The 16,678-nt window shown below is 50.8% G+C and overlaps 1 protein-coding gene across 1 annotated transcript; it reads right to left on the bottom strand.

Annotated features, from left to right (window-relative positions):
• Positions 1-12,361: 12,361 nt before the first annotated feature.
• ZNRF4 (zinc and ring finger 4) lies at positions 12,362-13,335 on the bottom strand (the record flags this gene model as incomplete). Its single annotated transcript, XM_082495353.1, is given in 6 exon segments — positions 12,362-12,625; positions 12,627-12,674; positions 12,679-12,703; positions 12,747-12,954; positions 12,957-13,083; positions 13,087-13,335. Coding segments are annotated over 6 exon segments (921 nt in total).
• Between the last annotated feature and the right edge of the window lie 3,343 nt (positions 13,336-16,678).

Raw genomic sequence — 16,678 nt, 5'->3', positions numbered from 1 at the left:
GCGAGTGGCACTGGGCACACACAGGTTGCAGTGGGCTACCGCAAATCAGCCCAACTCATCCTTCAGACAGCTTCGAACTCCCCCCGGTGAAATGGAGATGGGGGCAAAACCATACAACCAAACGCCCCAGAGCTCTGCCCTCCGTAAATCCTATCTAACCTCAGTGCAGCTGCTTTGATCTCATCATTTAAATCCCGGGGAAAACAAATACGCATCCAGCGAGAGGCGAGCTCGTCCTGCAGGCTCTCGGCCAAGCCTTCGGCTTGAGGGCTTTGAACAGAGCTCAGCAGCTGCTGGTGGGAGGAATTCCTTTGGTCAAACTGCAGCTCCCAGCTCGTCTCAGCTGCTGGTTTCAGGGTCGAATGGAGCCTTTCCTCCCGGTCCCCCAAATTTGGAGGTGACTTAGTCCCTGAGCTCAACACTGTGGCTCAGGTCCAGCCTTTACCAGCGTCTCAAGTAGCCGAGTTCTGCCTTTGTGCTGGTTCATGGATTGAAGGGGGCTTGCTTGGTGATGGGGACAGAGCCTCTCTGGTGGCCCCTCACAGGGAGCCTCAAAGCTGGTGCGTAGGTTTTGGGGGGGGGAGGGGGGGGGAGAGCTGATGGGCTGGAGGAGTCCTGTGTGCTGTGGGGAGGGAGGACAGGTTGGGGTACAGCAGGAGCCTGCAATTTGGGCGATTCAGGCTCTCATCCCCACACTGACGTGAGCAGCCTGTCTGAGCCTGCTTGGATGAAACCCATGGGGGATGCTGGGACCGAGGCTCTGCTGCCAACCCAAGTGAAATCCCGGCTTCTTCATCTCTCCTACTTCCACCAAATTCCTCGGGCATGGTTTGGGTTTGATGACAGGAGACGTGCGGTGTGTAACGCTGACAGACGTGGTTGCCACCCACGCTGTAACCAAACGCAAGGTGGCACGAGCCAACCCTGGGGACGGGAAAGGGTAAAACTTTGACTTTGCTGATGTTGCTGGGAATCCTCCATGGACTCTCAGGTGGGAGCAAGGGTGAAATCCCACTCCCTTGAAAGTGTCGACAGCTCTACTTTCACCCTCTTGTAATAAGAGCTTAAACCACGGATGCACGCAGTCGCCTTAGCCCAGGATGGGGACTTGCAGTGCCTGCCTGCCTGCGAGCTGCCTGCCTGCCAGCCCCCTGCCTGCTCCGGGTGAAGAGTAAAATATTAGCTTAACCTCCCGCAGCAGTCGTTACACTGATTCATTTCACAATACAAGTGCACTGGTGATTCCTGTGGCTCAGTTGATGGGGGACAACTCAGAGCTCTGCTTTTTGTAGCGCTTTCCCCCCCCAAAAAGCCCCCGTTTTGCCAGGCCTGCTGCAATCCAGACCTCGCTAGCGTGCAGCCGTGCTAGCCAAGCTGCTTTGCGTTGATGCCTGCTGCCAGCATCCCATGGGCATTCCTTGCTTGCGAGCTTGGGATATGCTCCCCTTGGGCAATGCGATTGCACAGACTCGTTAGGATGACGTGCCTGGATACAGAGCGGCGCTGGGGAGGCTGCAGCGAGCACAGTGCAGGGTGATTCCCCCGGGTGAAGGGGATGGTGCATCCCCATCCTGGCTCCTAAGGACTCCTCTGCTCAGAGGGGTCAGAACTGAGTTGCAGTGGGGAAAACCCCTCTCCCTGCGCAGCGATGGGGGTTGTGGGCAGACCTCTGGCAAGCAAGAGTGTTAATTAAACAAATGTTCACTAGTGTATAAGGTGTCTTTATGCAAAACAGCCTCACAGAAGGTTGTGGTTCTACACGGAGTGCATCTTGTTATTGCCGTAATAAGCTGCAGGCGGGGAGGGGGAGGCAGAGCTCTGAGCGAGGACTGTGGCCTGGTGGGTCCCAGGGGAGGATGGATGGTTTGGTAGCTTTGTGGGGTCCCACAGCAAGGGGGAAAGCAGCGTGGCTGGCTGAGAGGCACCCAAAGCTCAAACGCTTTGGGGTTGTCCATCCTGGCCATGCCACCGCCTCCGAAGCCTGAGGCTGCGTGTGCGTCTGCTCAGCTCCCAGGGAAAGGGGAGAGAGAAGGGATAAATCCAGCCCTGGAGGAGTGTGGGCAGTTATTCTCACCTTGGCTGTTCGCAATTAGTTTAATGAAGCGGTTTGTGTGATATTGTTGCCCTCTATTGGACCCAGGCTGAACGGCTCGGTCGGTACCGATGTGCCCGTGTTAAGTGGGGAAGGGTCTGGGGCTTTTCCCCAGCTTTGAGATGGGAGCGATGCTTCCCCAGTTAATTGCGTCGGGGTTCCTTGGGGAGGGAGTTCTTGCCCGGAGCTATCGTGAGCAAAGAGCCAGAGCTAATGCCAGACGGAGGTAATGAGCCTTGCTGTGGACTTCAGTGGAATTTGGATCAGACCATTTGCAGTCTCCGGGGATAAGTCGGTTCTGCGTCGTCTTAGTGATGGGCTGGAAACGCGCCCAAGTTATTTGCAGAAAGGCTTGTAACTCGAAGGGACTCATCTTAAGTCCTCTCTGCTGCCCTTTTTCAGAGCAGGAGAGGTGCTTTGGGGTGACAATACCTAATGTACGACGCTCCTTTGACCATCCCGTGTCTGCTGGTGGGAACTGCAGCAAAGCCAGGAGTCCTGGCCCAGTTTCCCAGGCTGTATGGACCCCCCAGGATCGTGGCAGGGGCTCAGATGGCTGGGAAATGTGCAGGAACTGCTGCTGTTTCTTCCCTGATCTGCTTTGGGCCGGGCTCGTGCTTCCCACTGCCGATGCTGGAGTGAGCGTGGGGTGGGTCTGGCTCAAACCTGGGGATGGTGGAGTGGTTTCTGGGGGGACCAAGGCACTGAGGGAAGCTCAGGTTGGATGTCACCCATAGGCTGTGACACTGATGGAGGCGTTCAGCAGAGCAGGTTCTCCTCCGCCTGCGCGAAGGCTCCCAGGTGCCGCAGTGTCCCTGGGCTGGCCAAGGCTCAGACATGGGGATCTTTCTCAAGCCCATGGCAGCCCAACTCAGTGCGGTGTCCGTGGGCTGGCCCTGTGGGAACACCAGCCCAATGGAGATAAAAGCCTTTTTAGCAGATTGATTCGATATTGTTTTTGAACTCTTTCCCAGTGCGGGGAAGCGGTGGCTCACTTGTCAATGACAAGGCTAAGCAGCTGCCAGACGGGACACGCAAGGTGCAGGCAGGGCCAAGCTGGTACCTGGTCCCCTCCTCCCCATCTCTCCCTTTTCTGGCTGCTCCTGCACTGTCATTGTCACACAGCCCTGCTAGAAGGATGCTGAGGGGTTACAGCACAACTTGGCAGTGCTGCTCTGGAAGAGAAATGCCCCATGGAGCTGGGGAAGCCGTGCTACCCCGAGAGCAAAGGCACCAAAATAAACAGCGTCTCCCTGAACGCTAAATATACAGAACTGGAAACGGTGTACTTTTCTTTCTTTTAACTGAGAACAAGTAGGGAGAGTTGGAATAGCTGAGAGTGTTATAAATGATGACATGCCTTTGAACTAGCAGCTGGGTGAGCGTCTCATCCCACGCTGTCTATGTTCATGCTCCCCTGTCATCTGCTTGCGAGGGCTAATAGAGATAAAACAATCCAAGGATGGATTTTCAGGCGGAACAGTTCTGCCAGGTGTCTCCTCACGCCGCAGCAAGGGACTTAAAAAAGACAAGAGAGTGGCCACAGTGCCAAAATCTATCTGATAAAGTCAAGGGAGTTACGCCCAGGGTAAATCTGGGGTCTTGGGAAGGAGGAAATGGTTGGCTTGACCTCATGCTGCAAAGGAACATGATGTCATCAAAGCCTCATGAATCCTGCCCCAAAGAGGCATGGAAAATGCATGGCTTGTGTCAGCGGGTGAGCTCAGGTGTTGACGGATGGCTTTGCAGTGCTGCGGTCCCGCCTGGCTTGAAGAACCATCCATGGCTACAGAAACACCCTTTGCCCTGCCTTTCACAAAGGCTTTTTAAAGACTTGAATAAATATTTGCGTGACGATGTTCCCTGGGCACCATGCACCTGCTCTAATTAGATGTAATCTGTTTCATGGAGCTTTTACTCCTGTAGTGGGGATCTCGACCATGGGTGCAGACATCAGACCCCACCAAATCTGTCCTGTTCTGCCTTTGCACTACTGGCTCAAGTGCTTGCAGGACACTGCCTTAAATAATCCCTTGGGCCACACTGAGAAGGACTTCGGGGAGGCTCGGTAAAACAGTTTGGCTGTAAACCTCTTGCCGGAGGGGTCAAGGCTGAATGAACAGCCTGGGTTTGTTACCTTCACAGCTAAAGAAATATTGGGACAGCGGGAGGGGCAGATCTGTCTCCATCAGTCTCTAGGTCTCATGTCCCGGTATCCAGCTCATCACCTGGCAGTGAATTTTCCAGGGGACATTACTGATTTCACTGGGACCTGAGGATGCTCAGCCCCTGGCAGGGCTGCTGGATGACACTGGTTGTGCTGTCACCATGGGGGAAGGCGGTGTCACCTGGGAAAAGCAGTGAAAAGATGCCAGGAGTTAAATGGATTGGGGAAAACAGCAAGACATAGCTGAGCGTTGGGCTGCGCACAGGGAAAGCAGAAGCAGAGGCGAGCGGGGAGGCTCTGGTGGTACAGGGGTGCTGCTCTGGGCTGGCTGGAGTGGCAGGGGAGTGCCCAGCTGTCACAGCGGCATCGGGCAGTGCTATTTAGACCAGAGCTTTCTTGGAAAGGTCAGGTTAAGATGAAGATTTTTATATGTATTTCATTGACCAAAGCAAATGCACCTCATATACTAATTAAATGCACATCACTCAGCCGGTGCTATCGCTTGGGTTATTTTTCTTGCTCCAGCGACGAATATGGCCAATTAAATCAACAGTATCTCTTTTCTTGCATTCATTTTCTCTCTCCATCTCATGCTTGAAGAAGAGCAAAACCAAGCTGACAGCAGAACAGGTTTTCAAATCCAATGGGCAAAATGCTTGGAATCGCTCCCTGTGGACCGTGGGGCTCTGCTGAGGCTCTTGGTGCTGGAGACAGAGGCTGCTCTGTGCGTGTCTTCTTCCCTCTTTCTTCTCTTAATCAAAATCTCCATCTTAAGCTTTGTGTGAGCCCGCCTCCGCTCTCCCTGTTTGATTTCCAACTACTGACCTTCAGTTTAGCTCTGTGCCAGGCCGCGGTGTGTCGTCTTACAGTGATGCCCAGGAGCTGCACTTCCCATCCTGTGATGTAGATGGGCTGAGAGCATCTGGCCCCTGTAATCGTGGGTGCTGTCACTCGTTCTGAAGGAGCCAGGGCTTCCCACAGCCCCAGATGTGAAGTTTAATAAAGTTTAGCCCTTAGGGGTAATCTTTGTTGTCCTTCTGAAGAGGGTGGATGATTTACTTTAGAAGGTCTTGAAATGTCAAGGGAAGAATGGGAAAGAAGATGAGGTTTCATCATGTGAAGAGGTGTGTAAAAGATTCTGTTCCTGTTAGACCAGCTCTGTGCTGCTCGGGGTGGCCTGGATTGAGGCACTCCTCCTCTGCTTATCTGGGTAAATGCTGTGCTGATGAATGAGGCCAGAGCTACTTATCAGAATCAATCAGGACTCCAGTTAATTAGGGCAGCCGTGGCCGGGTCAGTTTTTCCCCTCTTTCCCCCAGCCTTGTGGCAGAGGGGCATAAAGGTCAGAAGAAGAAAATTGGCTCAGATCTCCATCCTTAGACTACTACAGTAGTTTACACTTAGTCAATAAACAGGAGTAATAAGGAGATGCTTTGTGGAATGGGTAAATAGGGAGTCTTGGATGTGCCCCCATTCTCCATGCACCTCTGTTCCCTGCCTATAAAATGGTGATTTCTCATCCACATCCCCCTGCTTTCTCTCTCGGGAGACTTTTGGGTTTCATTCACACAGAAATCAGTTGCGTCGGACACGTTTTTCCAAGTTCCCGGTCCTTTTCTTCCTCCCTTGTATGGGGCAAGCTCGTTGCTGGCCGTGGGGCTCGCTGCCCGCTCTGGGCACGGGAGGGGAGGGAGGGCAGCTGCTGAGGGCACCTCCCGCAGGCAGGGCACGGGCAGCGGAAGCACCGAATAGCCTTTCAAGAGGCAATGTTGCTGCCTCTCTGCAGAGCATCTTCAAAGCCTGCTTCAGTCTCCCTGGCTGTTTCTCAGTTCCTTCCTCCAGACTCTCAGCCTTCTCTTCAGAGCCGTTCACACCGCCTGGTTCCTGGGAGAGAAAAAGACCCTTGTCTGAGTCGGCACAAGACAACATTCTCATTTATTTTTTTCTTTCAGATCACTGTCACATACTGGTTTGGCTCCTCAGGCAGGAGATGCCTCTATGGCAGATGCGTCCCAACACCTAGGACGCCAGGCCAGCGATACATATGTTTCCTCCTTCCCAGTGCTACTGCGGTTGTGGGATCTGGCACTGGGGAAACTTTTTTCCCCCGGTGATATGTAATTTCTTACATTTCTGGAGTGGCATCTCTGCTGATTTCAAGAGATGGGAGAGATTTGTGAAGAAAGAATGGGTTTGGGTCAGGGAAGGAGCTTTGTACCTGATCACGCCTCACCTCTTTAAGGGAGGTGCGGAATCAATCTTTGTGATTAAGCGAGAGAGCAGGTAGCTTGAAGCCTCTGAGGGTTTGCAGTCTGCTCAGGTCTGGGTGCAGATGCAATGGGAAGAGCTGGATCTTTATTTTCCAAGTATGTTTGAAAGGGAGAAGTACCAAAGAGCAGAATTGTTGTAGTGCAAAAGCAGACACGGAGCAAAGGTGTGATCTCTTCTGATCGCAAGAAAGGAATAGGAGCGACCCAGCAGAGCTGTACCTTGCTCCTGGCTGCCTCGGCATGGGACTGTCACGTATTTCCATCAGAGTAAGGTGTTGGTGTTGCTGGTACAGGCTTGCCCACTGGCTGTTCAGGCCCAGCACCGCCAGCTGTAAGCATCTGCGCTGCAGCATGAGTGTGCGCAATCAAAGGCTGTGCGTGAGCTCAGAGCTGCTATAGTAGAAGCAGATTTGGTGAGTCAAGCTACTTTTTTTTTTTAAAGCACTGATCCCATTTCCTTGTATTCTTAAGTAGCTTCAATCCATCTTACTGCATTACTGAAACTGTGTTGATTGTTCTACTGTAGTGACTAATAACCAGCCGTACTCTGCAGCTTACCCCGGAGAGCTGGATTCCTGGCTTAGCTGTACCGGGCTTCCTGCGGGCAAAGGCACCTCGGGGTAACCGGATCTAAGGCACACATGAGAGAAAGGAGAGCAGCACGGGTGTGGACAACAGCCAGAAGGGGATAAGGAGATGGGTTGGTGGGAGGGAAAACTGGGCATCAGAACCTGGGCTGGGAAAACCAGACCTGGAAAAGGAGGAAGCTGATAAAACGACTGAGGATGAAGGGAGAACAGTTTGAATCATAGAATTGCTGAGGTTGGAAGGGACCTTTAAGATGATCAAGTCCAACCATTAACCTAACCTGACAAAACCACTGTCCCCAAGTACCACGTCTACCCCTTTTTTTTTTTTAACACTTCCAGGGATGGCAAATCCACCACCTCCCTGGGCAGCCTATTCCAACGTTTAATAACCCGTTCAGTGGAAAAAAACTTTCCTAATATCCAATCTAAACCTCTCCTGGCATAATTAGTGAGCTATAAAGGGCCAAGTGTATGTCCCCATGTGCTCAAGATGTTTGGGGAAGAGCGGGGAGTTGGGTAGCGAAGCTGCTTGTGCCTAAAGCACCTGAAGCCCACTGCTCCTGTGTGAGCCCCGGGAGTGAGAGGGAGCACAGGCACCGGAGCCAGCCCCAGCCCTGCTGCGAGGGGGACAAGCAGCCTGCACGCCTGGCTGGAACTGCCCGTGGGCATGGGTGTCTGTAAGGAAGGTCCTTTTGGTGAAGAGGAGGCATGGCCTGAGTAATGCCTACCTCGCAAGAAAACTGCAACACGATGGGGCGGGAGGTAGGCAGTATGGCCCAAGGAAGGAAGGTCTTACAGCCTTTGGGTAGCAGAGACTCCTGGCCCTGTGGGCAGGCACGTTCTGACTTCATCTCCAGCCCAGATGGGTTTTGGAGATCAAAGGTAAGACTCTCTACTGCTGTAACGCTATTGATGTCAGTCGAGTTGTGCTGCAGGGAACTTGGCTTTCTTCTTTTAATTACAGTAGGTATTAAACTTGAGTCTTGAAGGTTGAAATTCCTACCTTTGGCCCGCGCAGGATCTATAGATCACTCCAGTCTCACTTAAACCCTCAAAGAAGTTCTTTAAATGTTGTTGTGAAGGCTTAGCTCTGGCTCTCTGCATGGGGAAAATGCCTCCACTGGATGGTTGCCCGTAGGCTGCACATGGGGTAATCAGCCACCCTAATTGCTCCCGGTGAGCTATAGCATTGACGTTCTGGTGGGGAAGTCAATAGTTCCCAGTGTTGGGTCATCAGCTGCTCCCCTCTGGGTCACAGTCTGATGACTCTCCCAGCAATATGCTGAACCATGTTTGTGCAGAAAATGCCTGCAATAAAATGTGCAAGAAACTGCAAAGAACCCCCTGATAAATGAGATCTGTAAGTCATCCTTTGAGGCTGTGCCGGAACCTGGTTATTGCTTAATAGAGTATGTGCAGCGGAGCTCGGTTTATGGGGCAGGAGCTGGCGAAGGGGAGGGCTCCTGGCAGCTCGTTTAAGGACGTTTGGGTGCTCCCCCAAGGCAGAGGTGCCAGTGGAGGTTCCACATGGGTTGTACTGGTGCTTCCAGCCAGCACTGGTGCTCTGATCAAAAATGCCCATGTTGGATCATCCCTGGCTCTTCCCTCATTAGGGTTTTCTGATGGGTTCATTAGGGCTCCGGCTGCTCCTCCAAGCTGTTCCTGGCTGGACCCATGAGAATGCATTCACCTTCCCCCTCACTCCCAGTTAATCTTCTGCACAGCATTTGTCTAAAATATTTCTAGTTATCCTTTTTCTGGCATGAGTTTGAAACTCTGCGGACACCGTTTCCTTTTTGCGTGAGCTCTGGGACATTGAGAAACTGGGGCTTCTTTCCCAGTAGCTGCTGTCGTCTCATCTCTTGCCTCCCCTCTGTGGTCTGGTGACAATTACATTCACTGCAGTAACACCACCTCTGCAGAAGCCATGAATCCTCCCGTACCACCTCCCAGCATGGGCTTTTCCAGACCTCACGTACCTGTACTTCCTTTAACTTCTCTCCTGGTTCACAGCCCGACTGCAGCGCTGTCGAACTGGGACAGCCGTGTCCCCGAGCTGCTGTAGGACACACAGCTCCATCACTGCCCGCGCAGTCAACAGCTCTGCCCCAGCAGGACCCGGACCCCTCGCTCTCCTTTTCCCCCTCCTGTATTGTCTGCTGTAGTTTATTTTAAATGCTGGGATAGTGCTACCTCCAGAGAAGTTAATAATCCTCATTCAGGCTAGGAGGGCTGCGTGTCCCACCCTGGCAATAAGCTAACCTCGCTGTGTGAGGAGTGCCATTAGTGCTGATGGAGGGCAGTGGATCTGACAGCTGTAGGGCTGGAGGTCAGGTGCGCTGTGGCACACATTTCAGATTTTCAGTGCGATCGGCTTTGATAACATTAAATGGAGTGAAGAGCTTCTCTTACCCAGATTCTGTTCCTTTTTTTCCTCTCCTTTTTAAATTAAGGCAATGAAGTGTTGCGTTGTAAGAAGGATCTATTTTTCTACTGACCCATTTCAGTAAAAATTCAGCCCGTCTAGTGAGTGTGCTGCTTTTGAAGATGGAAAGAAATTCATAGATATTAAGGGCACTATGATCAGCTCATCTCACCTCATGCATAATACAGCCTGGAGAATTCCCCCGGGGACTCTCCTCTTGAGCCCGGCACTCTGCAGCTGGATGACACCGGGGCTTTTTGTGTGATTATCCAGAGCCATCTCAAGGTCTGGCTCAGAGGTCTTGTTCAATCGCTTCTCCTTCATCAGTAGGATGTGAGACACTTTCTGTGGGAGACAGCAGCCTGGTTTTGGCCCATTGTGCCACCAGTGTGCTGAAAATGCCAGCTCTCCGACCCGCTCCCTGCACGTTTGCAGCATCTGCGCTTTTTCAGACCTTGGTTGAGGGAGAATGAGGGCAGTGAGAGTGTGCCGAGACAGGAGCTGGGAGCGCTACTAACATCTTTCCTTTTATTCCTTCCCTTTGAGGACCTGAGGCCGTCTATCTCAGTGGGCGCTATGGACCCAGAGGAGCTTTCAGGTCAGCTCCAGATGCTCAGCAGTGGATGAAGACGACATTTGTGCAGCTTAGCTGAGCCAGTCTTGTCTCCTTCCAAGCTGCTGACAGGAGAGTTACCTCCAGAAGGCAATTAAAGGCACCTAAAAACTTCCTGCCTCTAATCACCATCTGAAGGACCTGTCTCCTTCCTCAGATGGAGACAACCGCCTTTGCCTTCCCAGGCACCCTGCGGGGCCCTGTTCTGCAGTGGAAGTGATGTATGGCTCCCGGGAGGCTGCACACCTTGCGGAGGAGGGTAGTTTTCTTGTGAACTGACTTAAAAATCATTTTTCCCCATTTGTTCCACAAATGAAATGAAACAGCTCAGTCTGAGGACTTGCAGAAAGACTTGTTTCCATCAAGTCCTTGGAAATGCTGTCATGTTTCATTCCAGGAAAAATTGGCTTGAAACTTCTCTACTGCCAAAAATAAAAAATACTTCTGAAACTGCGGTTTCCTCTCTTCCTCCCACCTGAAGCTGGCTGGGTTTCCCTGGGGCGGGAGGGATGGATTCAGGTCCACCTTGATGATGGCCATCACATGTATTCACATATCTTTTCCCAACCCTTCCTAGGTTAAGGGTAATATGTAAAGATACCAGAGTAATCTAGGTGCTGTTATTTTCAAAAATCACCAAGATTTCTGGGTCGCAGAGATCACGCTTCTCAGTTCTGCAGCATGATGTTTTCAGACAACATTTTTCTAAACTCCTGGCCTTTTGAGCCTTAACGTAATCGCTCAAAAGGAAAATCCTCCAAGGCACTAGTCTTATTTGCTGGCCATACTTGTGTCATCTCGTTGCATGGTCTGAACAGAGTGATCTGATGACAGCCCACTTCTTGGATACTGCCCATAAGAAATAGGATGTTTTATGTTTAGAGGAGAGCCTTTGATTTGGGAGTTTAGCCTTTGTACAGCTGCGCAGGTTTGATGTCTTGGCCACAGTATGTTAGAGCTGTTCACTTTCTTAATTTTTGGCATTTACTAAAGAGGTTTTATGCTTTTCTTTTATATGAGATTAAATGCTAATAGTGGTTTTGTGAGACTTTCCAGCTCTGTATCCCCATACGCAGTTTGGGACTTGGCTGGCTGCCCCATCCACAGTGGGTGTTAGGGCCACCCGTACCAGCCTGGGCAGCCAGCGCTGATTTCTACTCGTGCTTTCTCTTTAAGCAGGATTGGAAGTGGTTTCAGAGACTGCCCAAATAATATGACTATACCCGGCGTATCCAGAGAAGAGATGAAGATCTGTTTGCATCATGTTAGTACATAAATCCCGCTCCCCTTAAGGTGCTTAGGCACATTTGGATAATGACCTGGAACAACCTAGGTAGCAGGAGGTTACATGTACCTGTCACGTCAGCCTCTGTGAGCGTGCGAGATTGCCAGCCAGCAGGCAAAAGCAGCCAATTACGCCACGCTCAGAAGCATTTCATTCTTTTTTCCATCTAGCCGGCTCCACAAAGCGAATCCTGCTGTAAAGACCTCTACCTCCCGCTGGCATCACCTCCTGTCTGAGGAGATAGTGTTTAAAGTGCCCTCAATATTTCCAGCGCGGTTTCTCTGCCGGTGTAGTTAAAGGCCATGCTGTCCTCTGCAATGGACTGTACTGAGCCGCCCCATGCGTGGGGACAGTGTGTGTCGGTGCTGTGGGCGATGAGGAGGTGCTGGGAGCTCACGGGCTGTTTTTTACTGCTGATGAGAGGGGGTATTGCTTTATCTCGATGCTTTACTGCCCCATATTTTTCCCCCCTCTCTGTACTTGTCGGGATAGGGAATGGTTCCTGCTGACTGCAATAGACAGGGGACAGTTGTTGTCTGGGATTTCTGGGCACCCCCCTTAGGCAATGCTGAAAAGCAAGATTCGGTGTGTTTGTGTGTGTGCCTGTGTATCCGTGCACCTGGATTTTAGGAGGGAATTGAGGAAGTATCTGAGCAGACGTAAACCAGCTCCCATACCAAACGTTCTTAAATCTCTGCTTCCCTCCTTCTTTCTGTTTCTCCCCTGTTTCTCTGGCTCAAGGAGTGTTTTATATTTCCAGCCAAGATTTCATGCCTCTTTTATATCGTGGGGACCAGGGGAGGGGAGCTGAAGTTGCAGTGTTAATTGCTTCCCAATAAAAGCTAGTCTGGAGCAAGAGCTGAAGGAAAGCACAGGGGAGATTTCCCTTGATTCAGTGATAACTTATCCTGGTCACAGCTCAAACGGTGCTGTTCTCTGGTTCATCGAACCCTTCCCCTTCCACTGTGCTTGCATCATCTTTCTCCTCTTCAACGTTCTCATCTTCATGCCCTTCTCTGTATGCATTGTCTTCATGGTCCAGTTCCTCCCCGTTTACATCTTCACCAGCCTGCTCTGGCAGAATGTCACCTCGCTCATAAGCATTCACCACCTGCTTGCAGAAGGGACATGTCTTCTTCCCGGACTGGATGTGGAACCAGGTGTCAGTGCAGGCGCTGTGGTTAAGTGTGGGAACAGGACAGGCTCTTCAGGTGGTGCCCTTCTTTGTACTCTGCAGATCACGCAGGTGTCATTTGTCTCCCTGCTTGTACATGTGCGACTTTATCTTGCGAGCCCTTTTGTACCCGCTTAAGGCAACCATAATCAACAGAGTGGCAATAATGACGTAGAATATGCCCCTGAAATCCTGCAGGATGGAAGTTTCCCACAGCATTTTAGCATTGACTTGACAAGGACTCAAATAGTGCCGGGGTGGTAGTAGTTTGATGTATGCCCCTTTCTCACATCGCGGAGTTCTTTGCAAGTGGAGGGGGACTGACTGTCCGGTAAAAATGATGGTATCTTAATCAAATGCTGGATTTCTTTGTCATCAGCTATCACGGTAATCGGTTGCTCTGAATGCCCATTGGACAGAACAGCGGTTTGGTATCCAACCTGCTGGGTGGGCATGAAGGACCTTCTTTACCAAAGCAGTATCCCTCTGAGTACAATATACATCTCGGAGGCCTTTCTTGGTGCTGGAGGATTCTCTATCGCATGGCAAGCATTTGGTGGTATCACTCTCATCAAACACCCTGTCAGCCCTTCTGTTGGGCGGCACAGCCCCCAGCACGCAGGCAGGGCTTTATAAGCCTCCCACTGGGAGCTGTCATTGTAGGCCATGGAACCAAAGACTTCTGCAAGAGTAGCGTTGTAGAAGGCAGTGGCAACCATGAAGTGAAGAATTTGGAGCCAAAGGTTCACGCTGAATGCAGTTGGGTAGCTCTGAATACAGATTTCCAGGATGATCCCAAAGGGAAGGTGTACGAGAGAGTCACAGAAGCACTGAGTTTTATCACCATGCTATGACTTTGGAGCCACAGAAGGATGGACATCAAATCTGTTTCTACCCTAGAGGTTTCTGCAGGTTTTCTGTAGGTTCGGAGGTTCCCAGGATAGAACTTGTTTCTTTTGTCTCCAGCTGCAAAGCAACTCCCTTACATCATCTCTGCAGATCTGTGGCATCACCCAGGGACTGTTTCCCAAGGCTGGGTTGTGTCACGTTACTGCCAACCTGCTTAAACTTCTTCTCTCTTTCCTTTTTGGTCTGCACCATGCACGTAGCTTCCAGTTTCATCTCCCTCTGGGTACCGATAGGATGCTGGTTTTGTTTTGCTGATGATGTGCAGGCAGGGTAAATGAGCCTCCCCATCAGTTATGTTCCCGTTGCAGACGGGAATGCTTCATGCTGGTGGCCAAAGCAATTCCTGGAAAACGTGGCAGAGTGGGAACGAGCCGTTAGCCTCTGTCCACTGCTGGGGGTGCGTGTGGCAGCTCGGATTGCTCTGGTGAACACACACTTTTTCCTTAAAACTGTGATCTTTGAACCAATACCAAGCCAAATAAATTGCTTAGGGTAGAAGGGGTTTCTGTCATTTGAAATAAGTCAATTGGTTACTGTCAGTCAAAATGGCAGCTAGCAGAATTGGAAAGTCTCCGTTTCCCTGTGTGGCCTCACTCCACCATTACCCAAACCTCTCAGAGGGCAGATCCACCTCCAAGGCCCTGAGTGAGCAGCTAGATTTGCTGTGGGGGCTGATAGCTCAGCCCCAGCAAGAGCTCGAGTCTCGTTGGACTCCTGTCCTACCACAGTGAGAGTGGGTGGTGGATGAGCTTGGGAGGGCCACCATCAACTTCTGCATTGGGGCTTTTCACTTTATTCACATCAAAACCTCAGCTGCTGGAATCAAATGGCTGAAGAAAAGACTTTAGCTTCTAGCTATGGAAACTGATTTTAAAATTCTGGTTATGGTGAAAAAGCAGAAAAAGGAGTGGAAAGCATAAGGCACGAGTGTCGTTCCTCCCTCCCAGAGTGTTTGACGGCATTTGCATTTTTCAGGCACTTCCCAACTCGTATGGTGACTGCTCGCTGCCTAGAGGAACGCCAGCCTGATGGGGATGCAATAGATCCCCCCGTTGTCAGAATGAACTAGGTCTGAATATGCAGTGAACCCAGGTCAGTTTGGATCCACAAATCCCTAAAAACCTGTACCTTTTAACAAACAGCCCTTTTTGTTTAACGATCCACTTGAGAGTAACCCCGTGGTTTCCAGTGCAGTTGTGTTGGACCTGTAGTTAAAAAATCACTCGTGTACCAGGCAACTGATTTGTTTCTAGCCCCCTTGGGCTCTGCTTGAGACAGATTTCACTGGGAAAAGAGCTACAGAAAATGTCAGCAGACAGTGTGTGTGTGTGCCAGAGACTCCCAGCAGCTGTGATTTCAAATCGATTTTATTTTCCCCTCATCTAAAGAGTTTTACACTTGCAGGGAGACATTTTGATGCATTTAAAAACAAAACAAGGCAAAGGTTTGGGGAGGGGGGAGAAGCCAAATGCTTTCTAGTAGAATGAGAGACGAAGAAGAAAATGGAGGTACACTGGGAGACCTTTTTGAAGGTGCATTTTTGGCTTGGTCTTATGCTTTAGGATGATGGATGCCATCCCAAGGAGTTCTTTAAAAATCTTTGCCTCTTTACTTGCACTCAGTGCTCTATTTCTGCCTCCAGATCAAATCTTTACGTACTGCCAGTGACCTGCTGCTTGTGTAAGGGGTAGGTCTGTCTTTGAGGCTGGACAAGGAGCCATGTGTCAAGGAATGATCCCCTTTGTATTCTGTGTGGTGTTATCTCCTGGCTGCTCCAGCACCACCACTTATATCCTAGAATTGGCAAGGCAGGAGTGAGCAGCTATCCTGGCTTGCTCACCAAAACCTTTGGATAAAAGGAGAAATCGGGTGTTTGCAGCCTCCAACCTGGATCTAAGGAACTCAGCAGCAACCCAGAGAGATGCGGGCAAAAGGACAAGTCCTCTTCAAAAGAGGTTGGAGGGCAAGGAAGAGGGGAATGGGGTACAGAAAAGGCTCTGAGGAATGAGAAAATAGGAAAAGCTGAAGTCTGGATGGGGAGCAGGATACCCTTATCCCACCCACGGGCAGCGTGAGACAGGAAATCTCAGCCTCCTTTGAAATCCTGGAATGATTTTGCAGAAGGAAGGAAAGGACGGCTGAAGAAGGGCTTTGGCCAAGATGGTCTTCACTCAAAGAGCCAACGTGGTGCCCTGTCCGTTCTGGTTCCATCCATTGCTTTCCATTTGCATCACTGCTGTCTGCCTTCTCCATCGTCAGTGCCCTGAAGGCTTTGGCTCCCACTGGCTGAGGTTAAGCCAAGCATCCCCCTCTGGCGTGGGGCTGTGCCAGGCTGTCTCCGGCCCCATGCTGCATTCATTATAGCCGGCACTGTACTCCCTTCATCCTGCCGTACCCCTGTTAGACTCGTGTGTTAAATACATTGCAGATGCTCCTGGACGTATTCTTGACCCATTTTCTCTGGAGTCCCTGCAATCTACTTTGTCGGAATAATTGCAATTTATTTAAATGTCAACAAGCCACACGTGGGAGACAGCAGTTGTGTGCAAGAGCAGAGCAATTACAGGGAACGGGTCCCATTTTACCACTTGAACAAAGATCCAAGCTAGAAGAAAGGAAAAGACCGTTTACCTCTATTAACCGATCACTTACCCCACCACTCCCAATGTCCCCATGTTCTTTTATACTTCTTCTTTGGGGCTATCACTTAGTACAGGAGCTGGGATATAAAACTAGCTCCTCCTTTTGCTTGTATTCCACAGAAGTGTCTGCTCAATCCAGAGGAATTTAGTGCTGATTTAGACCCACATAACTGTTAGCAAAATCTAACCCTGGTCCTGCCCAAACAACTTAAACTGTAACAGAGATGCAGAGGAGACTGACTTATGTGGACATCATTACAACTCCAACAAAACATGCATTACAGGCTCCAGATCCAGCATTGATTTCACTTGGGGAATAAGTCTAGATGGCCTTTCTCCCCCCTGAGGTTTTTGCAGCATGAAAAGGGCAGCCTGGCAATGCTATGATGCGAGTTCGAACATAATCAGACTTCTTGTCCGTTATCTGTATTAGGTCGGCGTCGCAGGTCCACAGGCAGTGGCATTGCACAGACACACAACAGCCTCTCCCTGCCCTCCCCAGCCAAAGGCC

This window comes from Vanellus vanellus, assembly GCF_965231255.1.
Source record: "Vanellus vanellus genome assembly, chromosome: 25".
NCBI classification, from domain to species: domain Eukaryota; kingdom Metazoa; phylum Chordata; class Aves; order Charadriiformes; family Charadriidae; genus Vanellus; species Vanellus vanellus.
This window is presented reverse-complemented; position numbering and strand designations above follow the sequence as displayed.